This window comes from Etheostoma spectabile, chromosome 19, assembly GCF_008692095.1.
Source record: "Etheostoma spectabile isolate EspeVRDwgs_2016 chromosome 19, UIUC_Espe_1.0, whole genome shotgun sequence".
Lineage (NCBI taxonomy): Eukaryota > Metazoa > Chordata > Actinopteri > Perciformes > Percidae > Etheostoma > Etheostoma spectabile.
Window position 1 is genome coordinate 7,599,559 of NC_045751.1, and position 19,841 is coordinate 7,619,399.

The window sequence follows — 19,841 nt, forward strand, 5'->3', positions numbered from 1 at the left end:
CAGGGGAGTGACTGTATGACACTAGGTGGTACAGCAAGAGACATGCACGATTAAAAAAAAAAAATGCCTTCTGCATTTTTGTTTTGCTTTTCACTCCTCTGTACCGAAACGGACCATGATGTGTGAACCAAGGTATGAATCGAACCGTGACTTCTGTGTACCTTTCCTCCTCTAATCTGTGTGTGGGCGTGTGTGTATGTGTTCGCAAGTACTGGTGCTTGATTACGTGATCATGCTTACAGTATGTGTCTGTGTTGTAAAACCCAATAAAAGCAATGAGAGAGATGAAACCATCTATGTGCATTTATTCATCTATCACTGTCTGTAGCTGGGGCATGGGTTTGCTTCAAATGAAATGGCTGCCTGCCTACCTCATAGCTGTGAGTTAAATGTCATGGTACCACTGCCCCAGATAGAAAGGGTCAATAAATAATGCAGTGAAATGAATATCAAATACCATTCATTTATAATAAGTGGAGACTTGTTCCAGTGTCATGTGAAGAAACATATTGTGGATTATTCTGCACCATCAGGTTCTACACCAGTTAGTGAGGGCATGGCACTCAGTAATCCTCATTCATTACCTACTCAATCACACATCACCTGTAATTTGGTCTCCTGCATGGAACATTACTAGTTTGTCAGCACCACTGCTTCAGTTATTGCCTCTCCTTGACTAGACGTGTACGGTATGATGCAGCCAGTGAGCGTAGTCCTGCAGAAAAGTCGGTGTTCAGCTGCTTTCTGTGGACATTTTCATTTACTATGATTTCAGCTGCAAAGTGACAAAACAGATTGGATGCTTATGTGCACACAAGAAACCACTCAGATACAACAAGACTAAGAAAGTTGTTTTAAGCTGCCTGCTTGTTGTTGGAACTTTCCCAGAAGGAATAAAATAAGTAAAATTAAGTGTACGACTAGCTCTATGGAAATAACTTCACCAAAATGGGGGGGGGGGGTAATCTCATTTTTCTTTGTTGTTGTTGCACATTTTCTATTACCTCTTTGTTATGGAGAGTTTGGAGGGCCATCAACTCTCTATCACTGTGCTGATTTTTGTTACATAACACTGCATTTTTGCCTGCTCAGCAGAAAAGTGCCTTTTATGTTTCTTTGAGTTTGTTGCAACTCTGCAGAAGGAAGGTGTTTACCTGAGAGGGGGCTGACAAAGGTCAAAGCAACTCAGAAGCTCTCAGAACAAAAATATGACTTGGCGACTGTCTATCTCTTATTTCAGCTTAAAAAAGCACCAAGAACTATTTAGAGAAATCAAAGACTTTTCAGCTTTTTCATGAATTAAAGTGCCCCACCACCCCTTATGCAAGTATACAACTTTAATGTATCAACCATTATCTAAGCTGGACAGGCTTGTATAAATCATATTGTCTGCACTGTCTTTATCCTGAAATATTATAATGAACTGATGGTGTTAGTAGTGTCTGAAAAGACAAAATATTCAAGGTTAGACAGTTTATGAGGTCAATTTAAAGAAACATGTTTTGTGTACAGAGCTTTGGCTCTATAAAGAAATATGCTGCATAAGCAGTTTTTTTCTGTTTCAGGAAAAAACATTCGCAATTGTTGCAGAGATATAAACTAAGTCACTTTTACTTATTTATTTTTCCCGAAAACCTTTCTAATGTGTTAGAGATTTGTCAGATTAATCTGGAAGCCAGTGGTCCTGCACTGTCTTCATCCAATCATTGTCTACATTGGTTGTCTGTTTCTGTATTAACCTTTCGTTTGTCACAGCAACTATTTCAATGCATTCTCATGAACGGGTTTGTGTGATATCATACGAAAAGTTATGCATACTAAAACGTATAATATTAAATACAAAAACTAGGAGACCTTGACTGGCCAAGTGGCATTGGCTACAGAGCTCCACGCTACAGAGCGGAAGTTGCTAGCTGTTTAAGCCTCTACAGAGTTTTGTGCCGCCGAGTACGGTGCTCCGCATTGTGTCCTGTCAGGTCAGCGGTAGTTGGTGGTTCAGTTCCGAAGAGTAGGTGACTGTGCACTTTTTGTCCACTGAAATCCACTTTTCACTTTCGCAGAGACACACAAAATCCAATGCATATCTGTTTTTCTCTCTTATACTCTCTGGCATGAACAAATGTGTTGGCGTCATCTTTTGTTGTTGTGGTTACTCTGGCTTTTTATCACGTTCCTTTTATCATCCAGACAGAAGGACCTATAACTTTTGTATGAAAGTAGGAAATGGTAAACATCAACAACATCAACTAAGCATCAACATTTTAGTGTTGTATTAGTAAGTTAACATTCAGATGTTAGCTGTGCCTATGTGGAGACTTGCAGTCTATCATGGCTGTAGACTCTTGAAGGTTTGTTCTTATCTGTCCTTCACAAGTCGTTGTTGTCGTTGTCAAGTACTTCTTTAGCTTGTTAGTTTGTTCAATAAACAATAAGGTCCCAAAAGTTGGTAAGGAGAAAGGAAAACAGACAATAGACAAGAACAACATATTTATGTAATTTATTTTATCTTGTTTTTTTCAGCTTTGTTTTATCGTGGCCTTTGTTCTATCATCCTAAATTTGAAATTTCAAATAGCATATGTCTAGCAATAATAAATGCACTCTATATAAACAGAGATCCGTTTTTTTCCAAGAATTTAAGCTTCTTTAGACCAAAGAAAAACATTTCAGAGGAATTGTGTTTACGAGGACTGACATGAGGATTGACAAGTTTGATTGACAGGGAGGCGCAGAGCCCCACACCCCCCTCTGACACACAGTACATGACTCTGGAAATAATTGGCACCTATGCCACAGAGATTATCATGATAATGAGGACTGCCAATGTGCACACAATCTTAAAAACATGGCACATACTTAAAAGAAACCTCTGCATCTATATTCCTGCCATTACGTTGGATGGTGCGTGGCTCAATTTATTTTAATGAAAATGTGGCAAAGTGACACATTTGCAGGTTAAAGACTTTAAGCCCTTTCAGCCTGCTCACACTGAATCTCCATTTTGCTGGATTTGACATTTTACCCACTCCTATCTTTTCCCTTCGATATATTGAAAGCCTTAAATTATTGATTTCCTTTTTTCATATTCAGACATTCATAATTTTGCTGATGGGTTTGTGAGCTGATTTCATTCACTTCTTGACTTACCTCCAAAGAAATACATAATTGATCTTTCACCTCTACTTTTTTTCACTGTACTGCATGTCATTCAACACATGAGATCTACTACCCAAAGAACTGTCAATGAGATGACAATAATATTTTGATATAAATTGTGAAACCGCTATGCAAACAATGAGTCACATTTCATTAAAAAGTGTATCCTCCACAAAGTGTACACTTCCTGGGGACAGTATTGGTTGTTATAGTATAGTTGTGGTGAAATTTCCAGAAACACCATGTTGTGGGTATGATGAGCCTAAAGGAAAGCTTAGACAACATCAGGTCATTCAAAGGTCACAGACCGTCTACAAACTACAACACAGAAAAGATATACAAACATATTTTCAAAAATAAGCATATGCTTATTTTTTAAAAGTGCTGTAGTACAACTAGCAGGAGACAATTTATAATTGAGGTAAGTTTGGAGACACTACCTTATTTAATCATTAAATTGATTGCCTACAAATTTTTGTTTTATCTCTTTTCTGTGTTGTAGTTTGCAGACGGTCGCAAAGCTCTCTAACTGTCGTCTCAACACCAGAACTAAACACAGCTGAATTAAATTAATACATTTTTAATACGTTTAAAACTTGCCCTGTTTAAGCCTGTCGGGTGCTAACTCTAGAAGGAGGATAACATGATGTAGACAGCACCGATTGTTTTTGTTTTTCTCTCTACTGACAGCACTTCAAATTTACAAACAGAGCTATGTGTTCGACGGGAATTCTCCTTTAAATCCTTCTGTGTAAGTCATCAAGGTTATGTGAAATGAGTTGCACTGCTCCTGTGTTTTTCCTTAACAACGGTAAAGACTTTTGTGTGTGTACATAAAGATACTAGGCTTTAACTGGTTAACTAACACTTTGACTTGCAACAGAAGAGTCACATATGTTTATATGCTTACTTGTATTTTAGAGCAACTTGGAAACCGATGCATGGTCATTCTCTTTAGGCTTGCTTTTTCTCCAAAGAGAAGGTCTTCATCTGCAAATACTGTGTGTTGACCTTGTTTCATCCTCTGCTCAACAGTAATTTATTTTCCTTTTCCTGGCAATATGAAGGCTACTTGTGTTTTTTTTTTCGAAGCAAAGAATCCACATGAAAAGCTTTTTATCAGGTTTATTTGCTCAGAACGGTGTAAACTTACCACTGACTGAAAGAGACACAGGTACAGGGTCAGTGCTTATGTTCAGCTTCTGCAGCACAAAAACAAATTTGAGAGTATCGAGAGAAGTGAGGATAGTTCCTCTAAACATGTCTCACTCTCTGCGGCTTTTCAAAGCACATCAGTCATTCAGACATGACTCACACCCGTGTTTGCAACCGTCAGCTGCTCTTTTATGAACATAAAAGCCTTTCTCTTCCCTGTCAGGCCACAGAAATCAGCTACAAGGCTGTTATTTTTATTTTTTAATTTTATTATGATGTGAAGTTTTATAACAAAGAAGGGACTTGATAACTGATGTGTGTTTTATAGAGAGATAGTGTGTGTGTGTGTGTGTGTGTGTGTGTGTGTGTGTGTGTGTGTGTGTGTGTGTGTGTGTGTGTGTGTGTGTGTGTGTGTGTGTGTGTGTGTGTGTGCCTATACAAGAAAACATAAAGTACTTTCACAAATGTCAACAAGGAGATTTGAAAATGCCAATGGAAACATTACAAACCCTGGTTTTGAATACATCAATATAGCTTATTAGGGTTTTTCTGCATGCCCCGATTGTGTACCTGCATGAACGTGTGAATACACACAACCCCAAGTGTGTCAGAACTTCTCTGTGTCTTCCTCTTGTGTCAGACAGTGACACTGTGCCACTCCGTTTAGCTCAGCTGCCTGTGGAAGCTTAAACCTCCTCTTGGGAGAGAAGTCCTACTTTCACCCTGCACGCCTCTGGATTGGCTCAGTCTGACTCTGCCTGTTGTTGGGAGCAGACTTCTCCACTTTGTCTGTTGGTGTAATACTTTGATCAAAGCTTGGTAGGAATAGCATTGTCACCCCATAGCAAATCAGCTTTGTCAAAAGTGCCACAGAAGGAAAGTTGGGTCATGTGGAAAGACACTCTGAGGCTTCCTGGGGAATTTTAGTCACGTTCATTATTGTATTCAACAAAGTCTGGAATAGGATGTAAAGAGAGTCTGAACACAGTATAAGAAATGCATAATTTTTTGTCAGTGACAAGAGCACTTTGTTGAATTTAAAGACAAATTTCTCAGATTCTTCTGGTAATGTTCAATATTTTTTTTCATTGTTTTTAGGAAAATACGGCAACAAATATGTGTTATCACTTGATTAAAATGTTTACAAGTCAGCTATAATACATAACAAGGTGTCTTGACAAAAGGTACACAACACAACTCTGAACTGACCGGATGCTTTTGGTACTTGACAGTTTTGGTTGTTGTGCTATGGACACAATGTATTTTACAATAATGAGAGTTGCATAAAAAATATATTCCTGCACCATCAGCAGACCTGACTGCTCTTGTATCTTTTAGCAGGACACAGCACTGCTGTTTTATCTCAGTGACAACAAAAGGAAAACAGACAGCATCAGAAGTACCCTCACACACCTTAGCCAGTGACAACTTGTCTCGGCACTGTCACGACGCAGCTGCCAGCAGCTGTCTGCCTGGGCTTTTATCTTCCTTTCTCTCTGATATAGATCCGTTGGTCTTTGTCTTTGTTTTTCTTGTCACTTTCTGTCTCTCCATCTTCCTGCCTTTTGGCACCATCTGTGTCTCTCTGTCACATCTCTGGCTTTGTCTCTCCCTCTGTTACAAAAGTGTCTTTGTCATTATTTCATTATTGTTTCTTCTATTGTTGCAGGAAGGGTGAATTTCAGTGGTGCATTTAAACTGATGTTTTACTGACATTTAAATTCATCCGAGCTCTATAGACTACTGAGAACAGAAACCTGACCTGACAAAAAATGTTTTGGGCACTTACAAACAAAACAAACCTTCGTCACACTATTTGGGGACTTGCTATTACTAGGGCAATGAGCGTAGAAATGCGTTACCTCCTCTGCCACGGTGCCACGTTGTCACTGACATTTGACTCCCTCAACATTTGCCAAAGATTTGTCTTGAATAAAAAATGAACCCAGCCCTTCATCCTTAGTCGGTGAGGATATTAGACTTCTTTGGAGCCTGCAATTTAGCTACTTGAAGCCCTGTTGTTCAAAATAGACAGACAAATAGATGTATTTGATTACATCAATTTCATTTTAACAGTATTTACTGTAATGAACTCATGAAAACGTGAGGTCTCCCCATGACAGAGTCTCTGAAACTTTGAATTATGCTATCATGTGTGCGTTGATGCTGGTATGAACTTGTGTAGCACCTTGTCATTACGGCAGAAAACTAGGCTGTTACTGTTGTTTTTTTGTAATAATTGCGCTAATAATAAGTTGCACAAAATGCTATTAATAGTGATTACATTGATTTAAAACTTTGTATTGTACTATTGTATTGTGTCTCAGTGTGATCACAAGAAGGCAGTGAACACAGTGTTTCAAAATACATTTTGGTTAACCGTCAGTGCCACTTCAAGGCGGGCACAAAACTGTACTAACACTTCTAGTAGAATATTTGTAACCAAAACAATTACAAGAAACAAGTGTTTCTTTTATGTTGCATTTTGTTAGCAAGCAGGCTAGCTATCATCATTTGTTCAGATAACTTAATAAACATACAAAACCTTATAACTAAAGCAGCCAAATGCTGAAAGTTGCTCCGAGAGAGAATGCTTTCAGTGTTCATAGTCTGCAGATGCCAAACAGACTTCCATCCACATTACTCTGTGTGAATCTAATCTACAAGAGTTAATGTGAAGTGAGTGACTAAGATGTAAGAAATAAAGGTTTGCTCCAGATATAAGAGAATCTACAGGGTTTTTGTTACTGTAAAGTACAACACTCCAGAGCCTCAGTTGCATTCATTTTGAGGAGGGGAGTGCTGGTGGAGACTACAGGAGCACTGACAACTAACAAACAGTATAAATGTACTAACATATCCTCTCTCTCATTCAAATAATCGTTCCTAAATTCCTTTACTGCATTGATCTATTTTTGCTGTCGAGTCATTACACATGCCATTCTTCTCCTGCGATTAAAAGATAATAGGAGACTTTGATTCTCCAGGATGGAGGTAACAAGTGACTTTATCTGGAATCAATTATTGTGTGCACTCAAAACATCTGAATGATCTAATTACAAGTTATGGTTCATCAACGATAACTGCAGTATGGAGAGAATCAGTCAGAGGAAAGTTGTCAAACGAAAGTTTGCAAAGGTGGGACATAGATGAACAATAACCTATTACAAAGGCCAGACGTACAAGGCAATTTGCTATTTCGATTGATAAACATTATCTCATACAGACTATTTTAAAGAGCGCACAGAATTTAAAGATGAGCCACTTTCAAAAAGAAGCAAAAACAGCAAGCTGACCTAGCTGAGCAACATGTGAATAATGAGAAGCCTTGACAAAACGTTGAACTATGCATGAAGCAGATAATTGTGCACACTCAAAATGTTCCTTAGTAACATTCGGCCCTTCAGCACTATGTTGATGAGAACTGGGGACTCAAAACCAAACAACCCAACACAATCTTTTTCTCAGGTATTTCAGAATAGCTAAGGGCTGAGTCGAACCTTTCCCTAAATGTTTTGTATGTCCATCTCCTACCAAACCTCTCTGACCTCATCAAATTGCAAATAGCATTAATTTCAAGGCAACACAATATACTGGAGGATTGGTCAAAGCACAAAAGAAATGTAGAGGTAAACAGTGTATTCAGAATAGTATGATAATATCTCCTACAGAACTGTAACTACTGTAACCATTTTTCAGTCTATCATTTGTAGCAATAGCCTGGTATTAGTAAAACGTTATCCAGATTTCAATTGGTATCACCCAAATTAAAGGCCAGAATGAAGGAGCAAAACTATCAAGTCTATATTTGTATTTTCATTCTTCTATTTATTGTTTTGTTAATCCTTTTAACCACTGTTTAGATCAACGAAAATTTTTGTGAAAGTGAGTGACTCACTGCAGTTTACGTAGATTAGTTCTATGCTTTGTGATAAATGCTACTTTTAAAAGTTATAAAAATAAATAAAAGTTCATATTTTTGCATTTTGGATATGTTTTGATTCATTATTTTTCATAATAAAGATTCCATTTGATACATTCATAGTCTTTCTTAACCACACTGATATTCACAGGCAGAAGTGTCAACCAATGGCCTATCTCATCTCCTGTTATTTAACAGGACCTTTGGCTGGAGCTGACCCCGGTGAAATCCATTTAGAAACAAAGATTCATCATTGGAATTAATTACAGAAGAGCTGTTGGAGGGTCGACAGCTCTGGAGTAAGACTACTAAAGGAAAGGCGGATTGATCATCGGCCAGTACGAATCCCAATGTGGAGTAATTAAGCTTTGTGCTGAAATGAAGGATATTATTTAATCAGGAGGGTTTTGCAGGGGTCTTTCAGAGCTGATTGAATGCTCACTAACTATGAATGGATAGTGCAGGTGCTGTTGGAGCTCATACAGTCAGAGGTGATGTTTGTTCCCCTGTAAACCATTATTCTTCCCCTGTGTACACACAGTTAAGGCAGGATGGAGCAGACAGTGTTGATTGAACTGATGAGAGTTTGTTAAAGTAACTCTCACACAGTTTTTCTCTTTCTCGCATACTCTTTCTTGCTTTTATCCCTTTTATATATTTGTCCTTGTCTCAGTTTTTCTGTCTGTACACTTTTTTTTACTTCCTTTACCCATTTAGCAATCTTCTAAATGCCATAGTGGCTCTTACTTTCCTCTTCCTCTTTATTCACCTTATTACATTTAGTGCTCAGGCTTGTCCTTGACAAGTCCCCGATAAGGCTTTCTCTTCCCAAAGCCTTTTAATGTGTACTACATATTTATTTATTTTCTCCATTACAGGTTGTTCCATTTTGCTTGTCTAACAGCTATTCTATCTTCTCTTTCTCTTGTCTCTTTGTCCTGTATTGTTACCAGGCATGGCTGACTGAGATCCATGAGTACGCCCAACAGAATGTGGTGCTCATGCTGCTTGGAAACAAGGCAAGGCATTGTGTGAAAGAAAGGAAAACATTCTCTTGATACATGCACACTAGGGCTATGTATCAGTCTTCAATAGTTTACAATTGTTGGTATCAACTAGTCTTTGTCTCTGGCAAAGCGTATCAAAAAATAATGGCATTTAATGTAATTGTAAGTCTAATTCTTAGTTTACTTTGAGAAGATAATTCTTGACTTCAATAACAATTCCACAAATTTTTATTTAGGCAAAGTTCCTCGTATGGCGGCTTTAAATTTTGGATTAAATTAACCAGTGAGTCAGGCAATACGGTATTCTATATTTTTAACAATGGATTGATCCAACTAACAAGTAGCCTTTTGTCTGTATATCCCAAGTCTGATATAGCTAATTTCTTTGTGCTGTTCAGTCCATTGTTGTCTATTAAAAACACTACGTGACAAGTTCCTTCATTAAGGTGAACATAGGCACTGTAGTTAATTGGTGAGGCAATGCCACACACACCCTACTGCTCCCATAAATATGCCCTTAATCCACAGCTTAAAATAGTCCCCAACAACTACACAATTTAATCATGTTTAAGTAACGTTTGCTAAAAACTACAGTGCCAAGCTGTTTAAGAAAATTATTTAGAATTTTTTTTAAATTGAAAGTATCTATTTGTGAGATATTATTACAGATTTACGTCTTTAGTAGGAACCAATGGGCTTGGAGCTGAGTGCCACAGACAGGGTAAGGAAAGTCAAAGTATTGAGAGTCAGAGAGAGTCATTCAATTACAATCGAAAAAATATTGTTTTGGTATCTGTACCAAAAAAGCTCAGTCGGACAATCATGGTGACTATTTGCCTGATGATTTCTAAAAGTAAAATTTTCCTGATCTTTTCAAAAACAAATAAATCTAAAAATATATATACAGTATATAAATAAACATATTTATATATATCAACCTGATAATATGCAAATATCAGTGTTACACATTTTGTTCTATAACTGCCATTCACATCCTTCCCTCTGAAAAGAGAACAGATGTCTCTGCCTTGGAGCTCTGTCTTGTTTCACCCCCACTCCATATCAGCGCTTAATTAGCATCCTGAGAGTCAGTGTGGACAAATAGCGAGCAGATCTAAACAGTGAGTGGGTGGATGTTGTGGTTTTATTAGCACCGATGCTGTTGCACGGTGCTGGCGTGTGTGACCTTGTTTTTCTTGTCTCACCAGGCTGATGCCACTCATGAGAGGGTGGTGAAGAGAGAAGATGGCGAGAGGCTTGCAAAAGTAATTATTTACATTTACAATTTACTGTCCGGATGCCACAACTGAGAAGCCACGCCCTACATGACCAAAAGGGTTTTAAGTCATCTTTTAATTCTAACAAAATCACACTGATTTCTCCTTTTGTTTAATAAAGATATTTGTATTGCTGATTGAATTTCTATGGCAGATCTCTCTATCTCTATACCTTCTAGAGATTTCTTTCTGTTTTGTAAGGAAAATGTACCACTTGCAAACCAAAAAGATTGATGAGACTGAGAAAGGCCAGACACCTCAGAGGTGTTGCCCTTTTCTAGATAATTATCATTTGATAATGAATATGTATTGTATTGATTCCTGCCTTCTGTGTCGTCATCTATAAAAGTTGAATGACGACAGGCAAAACAGTCATTCGCATTCAGTTGCATAGTCCTACTGGCTACAAACACAACCGCAAAGCACTGAAACCCGAAGAAAATGTTTCCTTTTATTAATCTCCCTGGCTGTTGCTTCACATCACAGCAAAGAAAACAAATAGCAGTTAGCCAAGCAATTCAGCCTAGAAGTGGGCGCAGTAAAGTGCCACTAAGTCTGGGAGGGAAAAAGCGCATCAGTTATCATCACTGTGGGCTCAGACAAATTATCTGCAGAGGAAAATCTGGGAGACAAATGTATCACAACTGTGCTGGATTTATCCAAAGTGAACTAGTTCACTATTGCACTGTGAAGTTCTGCTGAAAACTTGTGTATCATCTTAACCTAACAGCCCTTCATTTAAAACAATATTAGCATATCAAAGAGGCAGCAGTTGTTAAATGATCATACACACAGTATGTTTGAGTCTTCTGAGCGTAAAATAGTGAAGATCTGCAATAAGTGTCATTGCTTTGACTTTGCAGGAGTTCGGTGTTCCCTTCATGGAGACCAGCGCCAGGTCAGGTCTCAATGTAGAGCTGGCTTTCACCGCAGTGGCAAAGTAAGTATTGCTCTGCAAGTGTTGTGGAGTTGTTTTGTTATAATCTATTAAATACTTAACCATGAACATACAAAAATGACTACACTTTACCATCATTAAAAAAAAACTAAGAAATGTTTTAGATGTTAAAGTTTATTTTTTACCTTGGGGATAGTTTAACAAAAACTCAGCTAGGAATAATAATTTGTCTGTTTTTCCACATCTAGGTTTTATCCCTCATTTGAAAATCCAGAATCTATGAACATGCAAATACTTAAAATAGAGGTTGCTAAATTATAAGTATGGAACAATTTAAGGCATAAACTGATCATTTGTAGTGTTATGGGGATCCATTTTGTTTAACCTTACCTTTTCTTCTCCCTTTGTGTCAGGGAGCTGAAGCACCGGTCTATGAAGGATCCCAGTGAGAAGTTTATGCTCCAGGAGTACGTAAACAAGGAGATAAAAGCCCAGGCTGCTGCAGAACTTAAAGCCTGCCCGTGTGTGCGTGTGTGTGTGTCAAGTTCATTTCAAACTGTAGGTGTTCATATCGGGCCCATCACAGATGAGTCAGCTCCAGTGAGGTAGTAGTCTGTTGTCCTGCACCCATCTCACTGTCCTACTCTATTTTGTTTGCCCAACTTTTCCTCCTCCACCTCCTGCTGCAGCTGTGAATGTAGCTGCAGGTTGTGGTTTTCCAAAGACAAAGTTAGAAGCTGCCCACCTCAGTTTTAAATCTATTAATGGACATTTTCTTCCATAACTTAATTTGCATGATATTTTAACCCCAGCAATAAATCGGATACCTACCTTTGCACTACCTGGTTTGGGCATTTTATTGTTAAAGGGATTTAATCACAATCAAACTTATGTATTATGTACTGTAGGTATTTTTGTAAGATACATGTTAAGCTATTTATTTCTCCATTTCAAATTTCAGTGACAGTCAACGTTTGGTTGAATGTTCTCTTCTTGGTCAGCACGTGGATGAATGTGGATATCATCAGATGTAAAGTAGTGTGTCTTATGTTCATGGTTCAGTGTTCGTGTCAGTAATTCAACAGGCTCTAAATGTTTTTCAGAGCCAGTTTAGCTCACCAGCATAAACTCAATCCAAGCATTTCCATTATTCAGCTGTGGATATTTGGGAATATGTTTAACTATCAATTGATGTTGCTATTTTATATACAAGCTTATGAAGTACAGACTAGCACCAATAGCCACAGTACAGTTACAAGATTTGACATTACGCTGGAGGCAAAATGAAGTATACGTAGTTGAAACAAGCCTTCAGAAACATATTACAAGGATCAATGTTGAGTCTTTGAGAGCTCTAATGCAACCTCTCTTATTGAATATGTATAATTAGTTTTGGAATTATTCAAAACATGATTTGGCAAACATGATGTTAATAACGTTTTTCTGCATGTAAGAAGAAATTGAGAATAGCACTTTAGATAGGTACATAAGAGTATGGTGGGGTTTTAGGGGGATGTTGGGGGAATAAAGACCCATAGTATGTTGACAATGTTGCCTAAAGTATTGTATACAACATACAGATACCATATGTTGTATGTATAGTTCTTTAGATTTGAATGTTTTTTTTGTAGGGAGTTGTGCAAACCTTAGTAGGCTACTATATTTCCTGCTTTATTTTCCATTCACAAATATATAAATGGGGTATATAGTGCCATTTCTTCTCAAACCTCTCCTTCATAAAGAAGCATAGGTCTCTTTTTATATGACTGTTGCTTAGATTACATCTTAGTCATAGAAACAGTACTGTACATTTCCAATCTTGATGTTCAGAGTAATGTATGGATTTTTGGCTTTACTACTTTTAATGTGCAACTTCTTTCTTGTAATTGAAATAATTACAATAAAAACAGAAGGTAATGTGGCTTTACCCTTTTAATAGATGACATTTCAGTTTCACTTACACAGATTCTCCTATACAACTCCACAGTGAGTTCAGTGCATTAGTAATAGTAAGTTTAACACCTTCCTCTGTCTCCCTCTTCTGGAATAATAAGGAAAGTAAATGCTAATATGCATCACAATTTCTATAAAGTTTTACAAAAAGGAGAAACAAAGTAACGCAAGAAAATTCTTAAATGTGATAAACAGTGCACACAGCAATTTACATTCAGCTGCTTGAATTGTAAAAACAAAGCAAAAATAACAATTATTAAATAATAATTTACCTGCAGTGCTTGGCAACAGCAAACACAGCAAATTAGATACTACTATGTCAATGACAATGGAGAAAACACCTTTAATATTTGATTCCTACTAACATAACATGTGCCTTCAGGTCAGATGACTGACCTCTTAATTGTGTAAGTCATATCTTGTAACAGATGAGTGAGTTAGGCTAACATTCATGAGCTTAGGAGTGATTGGGACTCCGTAAGAAATGGATCTGGCACATAACATTGAGCAGGATGGCAGGTAGACCTTTAGGTCTTTTTCTCTGTCACCTTTAAGTCTTTATAAAGACTAACCATTTTAAGATATCAAGTACACATCTGAGGTTCTTTGTTCCTCCAGCTCCACTCCATGCACCAACAGGTTTCAAACACTAAGTCACGGTTGTGCTTAAAATAGGCCTGCACTGCAGAGAGAATGGAAAAAAATATCAGACTCAGAAATGAAGAAGAAAAGAGTTAATACCTTGACTTAGTTTGGTGTTTTATGTACCTGCATACTCCTGGGGCAGCATTGGTCTGTTGATAACAGTCTGTAATGCAGCGATCCAATCTTTCTGATCCTCTTCAGTCTCGCACACAAGTAGAAACTTCCTGTCGGGGTAACTATGGTAATTCCAAACTGCCAATGGTAGCCCTGAATGTTCGGCGGGAGGCGGGCAGCGTTGTATAGCTGTTTTCACTGCTTCCAATGAACACCTCGCCTCGTGCATAGGCATCCTGGAAGCAGAAGGAGAAAGTTTAATCATTGTTCAATAAAACAAAATTACTTATTTATAGTTTTCGTTTAATAGGAGCGAAAGCTCAAATCTAGATGGACAGCTAGGACAGTAGAAAGAAGGGCATGGCAACATCTCCTGGTCACAGTGTGCAACTACAGGAGTTTGCTCTTGACGTGCAGCTCTAATACCAGTGGATCTTTGAAGTACATGAGCCTCCTGTCATCCAAGGTGAACCATCTCTTCTTGAACCCTCTGTGTGCTATGGGACAGACACAGGAGAGAAACATTTCATAGAGCTACAAATGCAAACAAATAACTTGGCTTTCATGCTCTGATGTAGGTTTTGCATATTTCCTTTCCAATTTATTTGCTTAAAAATCATGTTGTGGAAAGCATTCTATCAACAAAAATGGTGCAGAGAAATGCCTTACCTTTGGACCAGTCTTCTCCATGTATCCCTCCTTTACGAAGTTCCTGGTTAGCTTTGGTAACAACTAGACAAACAAAGAGCAAATATCTCACCGTGTGCGTGTGTGAGTGCGTGCGTGCGTGCGTGCGTGCGTGCGTGCATGTGTGCATGTGTGCATGTGTGCGTGAGTGCGCTCACTTCAGAGGTGGAAGCTCCAGGAATGCCACCTGCATGTAGTGAAACCTGGCTGCTCTGATGGCGTTGAACCAGTCCACCATTTCCTGAAAGACAGGACATCAGGAAGTTCAGTGATGGTGTCTTACTGAAAGATGTTCTCCACACACACACAATCATCATCATCATCATCATCATCATCCTCATCAGCCCTTATGGTCCATAATTAACTCCTCATAATTACCCCAGGATACACAGCAACTGTTACTACAGTGGGGCTCAAATGTTTGGACACTCCAGGTAAAAAATTTGTATTAATGTGCATGAAGAAGCCAAGAAAAGATGGAAACATTTCAAAAGGCATCAAATGACAGATTAGACATTTGTATAATATGACACAAAAAGTTTGATTTTATTTTCATAATTTACACTTTTAAAATAACAGACATAAAAAAAAGGCGTCTGCAAAAGTTTGGGCACTCTGCAGTGTGTGACAGACTAAGTAAGAATGGGCGAAGATACCTCAAACATGAATTGAAAGACTCTTGGCTGGCTACAAGAAGCGTGGGTGCCCAAACTTTTGCAGACGCCATTTTTGTGTTTTCTGTTATTTTGAAAGCGTAAATGATGGAAATAAAATTTAATTTTTGTGACATATTATACGAATGTCTAATCTATCATTTGATGCCTTTTGGAGATTTTTCCATCTTTCTTGGCTTCTTTATGCACCACACTTTTTTGAAAAGCTCTAAACCAAAGGGAAATGGGCTCCATTTAGAAGAAGTAGCATATTCTAATACTATACAGTGGTGTGAAAAAGTGTTTGCCCCCTTCCTCATTTCCTGTTCCTTTGCATGTTGTCACACTTAAGTGTTTCGGAACATCAAACCAATTAAACAATAATCAAGGACAACACAAGTAAACACAAAATGCAATTTGTAAATGAAGGTGTTTATTATTAAAGGTGAAAAAAAATCCAAACCATCATGGCCCTGTGTGAAAAGTGATTTCCCCCTTGTTAAAACAGTGGGCGGCTGTGGCTCAGTGGAAGAGCGGTTGCCTGCCAATCGGAAGGTTGGTGGTTCGACCCCCGCCCTGCAGTCATTGTTGAAGTGTCCTTGGGCAAGACACTGAACCAAGTTGCCCCGGCGCTGCGCATCGGAGTGTGAATGTGTGTGAATGTTTATCTGATGACAGGTGGCACCTTGTACGGCAGCCCCGGTCACAGTGTATGAATGTGTGTGAATGGTGAATGTTTCCTGTAGATGTAAAAGCGCTTTGAGCAGTTGTTAAGACTGGAAAAGCGCTATATAAATACAGCACATTTACATTTACTATAACTGTGGTTGTCCACACCTGAGTTCAATTTCTCTAGCCACACCCAGGCCTGATTATTACCACACCTGTTCACAATCAAGGCATCACTTAAATAGGAGCTGCTTGACACAGTAAGGTCCACCAGAAGATCCTTAAAAGCTACACATCATGCCGAGACCCAAAGAAATTCAGGAACAATTGAGAAAGAAAGTAATTGAGATCTATCAGTCTGGAAAGGGTTTAAAGCCATTTCCAAAGCTTTGGGAATCGAACCACAGTGAGAGCCATTATCCACAAATGGCGAAGACATGGAACAGTGGTGAACCTTCCCAGGAGTGGCCGGCCGCCCAAAATTACCCCAAGAGCGCAGCGACGACTCATCCAAGAGGTCACAAAAGACCCCACAACAACGTCCAAAGAACTGCAGGCCTCACTTGCCTCAGTTAAGGTCAGCGTTCATGCCTCCACCATCAGGAAAAGACTGGGCAAAATGGCCTGCATGGTAGAGATCCAAGGAGAAAACCACTGCTGAGCAAAAGAACATCAAAGCTCGTCTCAATTTCTCCACAACACATCTTGATGATCCCCAGACTTTTGGGACAACATTCTGTGGACCGATGAGACAAAAGTGGAACTCTTTGGAAGGTGTGTTTCCAAGTATATCTGGCGTAGAAGGAACACTGCATTTCATAAAAAGAACATTATACCAACAGTAAAATATGGTGGTGGTAGTGTGATGGTCTGGGGCTGTTTTGCTGCTTCAGGACCTGGAAGACTTGCCGTGATAAAAGGAACTATGAATTCTGCTGTCTACCAAGAGATCTGAAGGAGAATGTCCGAACCATCTTTCGTGATCAAGCTGAAACGAACTGGGTTCTGCAGCAGGACAATGACCCTAAACACACCAGCAAGTCCCCACCGAAGGTGAAGAAAAAAAGAAATGAAAGACTTTGGAGTGGCCTAGCCAAAGTCCTGACCTGAATCCTATTGAGATGTTGTGGTATGACCTTAAAAAGGCCGGTTCATGCTCGAAAAACCTCTAATGTAACTGAATTAGGCCCAATTTGCAAAGATGAGTGGGCCAAAATTCCTGTAAAGCTCTTTGCACGTTATCGCAAACGCTTGGTTTGGGCAGTTGTTGCTGCAAAGGGGTGGCCCAACCAGTTTTTTAGGTTAGGGGGCACTCACTTTTTCACACAGGGCCATGATGGTTTGGATTTTTTTTCCCCTTTTAATAATAAACACCTTCATTTACCCAAATTGCATTTTGTTGTTTACTTGTGTTGTCCTTGACTATTGTTTATTTTGGGTTTGATTTTCCGAAACACTTAAGTGTGACAAAATGCAAAGGAACAGGAAATGAGGAAGGGGGCAAACACTTTTTCACCCCCCTGTACTTGTTTTTACTAAATGAACCAATTAAATGTACATATAGTATGAACAAATGTTTAAAAAGTATCAGTAAATAATTTTTTCAATATAATTTGAATAATATCATTAAATTATGTGAACAGCTGAACCCTGCCCATCTTTCTTCTTATTTTAGTTTTTATGATTATGTAATAATTGGTCATTTACACAAAGTACAGGATTACAGTTACACAGCTTCATACACAGCATCAGTGGTCAAACTTTAAGGTATCTTAATATTAAACTAGTTTTTACACTAGAGTAACAACATTTATACATTACATGTTAGCACTTTGCCAAACAGGGTGATCACATCTACAAGGCTCTTAATAAATAAGTTGTAAAGTTGGTCATGGTGGTAAACCTTACCTGATACAGTTAGAGAGACTTTATTACTTTCTTTTCTTCTAGATGGCGGGACCTTGTAACTACCAATGCACTGGTATTCACCACTGTGACCTGTAGCTAGTGGTTGTAAAGTACGTCTCTTATGTGAGCTGAAGGGGAGAAATTCTCGACCATCCTTCCAGGTTGCGTAATACCAGTCGGTATCTTTTCCTTCCCTCATGTCACATAAGAAGGTAACAGACTCTCCGGTAAACAGAGTGGACCGATTTGGTTCAATGGTCAACACAGCATCTAGAAACCAATACAAGAGAGATAGAGAGTAAAAAGTGTTTTCTTTTTATTCTATTTATTTATCATACAAGACAAAACCGAACACAGAATGAGGATGTGGTGAAAATTGATGAAGATGGTAAGTTGCCAGGAGTAAATATATAAAAAGAAATAAAATGATACAATTACCTTGAGCATGTCCACAGTGGAGGAGCACTAAAATAAAGTTTGAAATCTCATCAGACATCAAACTGACAGAAAGTCAAATACATGATTGCCTTGTACATTTATCACTGGTAATTATGACATAAACAGAGAAAGTCACTGATGTACTCACAGAAAAAACCTAGCACACGGAGAATGTGTCTCATGTTCACACCCAGCACCAACACCATCGCTCTGCTGCTCTCTACTCTCTACTCTCTACTCTCTGGAAATGCATCTATTTGATATTAAGCTTTAAACTGCAGCACTGGATTGAAAGTTTTGTTCAACTTCTGCTTTCCCTTCCTTCCCCCTTGTGTTTGACAACAGGATATGTTTTGCACAAATCTAAGAAATAAGACCATTACATTGAATAATATAATCTCATAAACATGCATACCTGTAACCCTAACGTTCCATTAATGTGTTCTGTAAATGTATCTTTGTATGCATGTCTTGAACAGCCTGTTTGTTCGTCTAACACTTTCCAGAATAATATGTAATATGAAATGTATTTGAAACTATGGTGTCTTAAATCGCTGAGTTGCTACAACTCTCTGGACTGGAATGTAAAAACAGAACAATACATGTTTCTTCCTTTCTCTGAGCACCAATCAGGGCACTGCTAAAGTCAACCGGGATTAAAAAATCAACAGCATGTATTCTAGTTTCTTATCCACAGTAACCCTCCCATATACTACTGAATGATTTCAGGAATATTTCACCACAGCTTTTGTGTAATCAAAAATTCAACAGCAAGATTTTTGCAATGAAGTCAGAGGGTAAAAATGTAACATATTGCAACAAAGGCAAACACTATATATCTCAGGTTCAACTCAAGTTCATAGGCCTATCTTAATATTTCTCTCCACCATGTTTGGCCCTGAATGTCCTGCTGTTTAAAGTATTTTCATAACAGTCATTTAAATGTAAAAATAAAGCATGTTCTTCACATTTATATTATGTTAAGCAGATTGTGAGATAGGGAGATAAATAGAGAGCAGTGTGCTGTAACAGTGTGCTTTGTTTTTGCCACCTCAGAATCTTTGGCTGAAACAGCATTCTTTCAGACAGCAGTGTGTGGCCTAAATTCAGTAGCTATGATGTCAACAATGTTGTTCACAGCAACACCCATCTATATGTGTAAAGAGGAAATGAGAAGTTACATTTTTTCCCACTCACGGTTACCAGCAGTGTATTGCCTTGTTACTTTTTTTCTGGAATCAGTTACACAACAGAGCAAACTCACACTATAGTTTGTTTCAGTATTTTTAACGTTCATCTTCTGACGTTCCCTACTTGCATTATGTTGCTTTAAAACATAGGCATCTCAAATTTCAAACAT

General features: G+C 38.3%; 1 protein-coding gene and 1 pseudogene across 1 annotated transcript in view; one reads left to right on the forward strand and one right to left on the reverse strand.

Moving 5' to 3' along the window:
• Window positions 1-12,723, forward strand: part of LOC116707462 (ras-related protein Rab-26-like) — a 50,321-nt gene extending 37,598 nt beyond the window's left edge. The window contains 5 exon segments of the mRNA XM_032544805.1: window positions 9,186-9,251; window positions 10,448-10,504; window positions 11,380-11,456; window positions 11,828-11,904; window positions 11,907-12,723. Coding sequence (XP_032400696.1) covers window positions 9,186-9,251; window positions 10,448-10,504; window positions 11,380-11,456; window positions 11,828-11,904; window positions 11,907-11,926 — 297 coding nt within the window. The 3' untranslated portion in view covers window positions 11,927-12,723.
• Window positions 12,724-13,712: 989 nt separating this feature from the next.
• On the reverse strand, window positions 13,713-17,470 carry LOC116669454 (arf-GAP with dual PH domain-containing protein 1-like; annotated as a pseudogene).
• Between the last annotated feature and the right edge of the window lie 2,371 nt (window positions 17,471-19,841).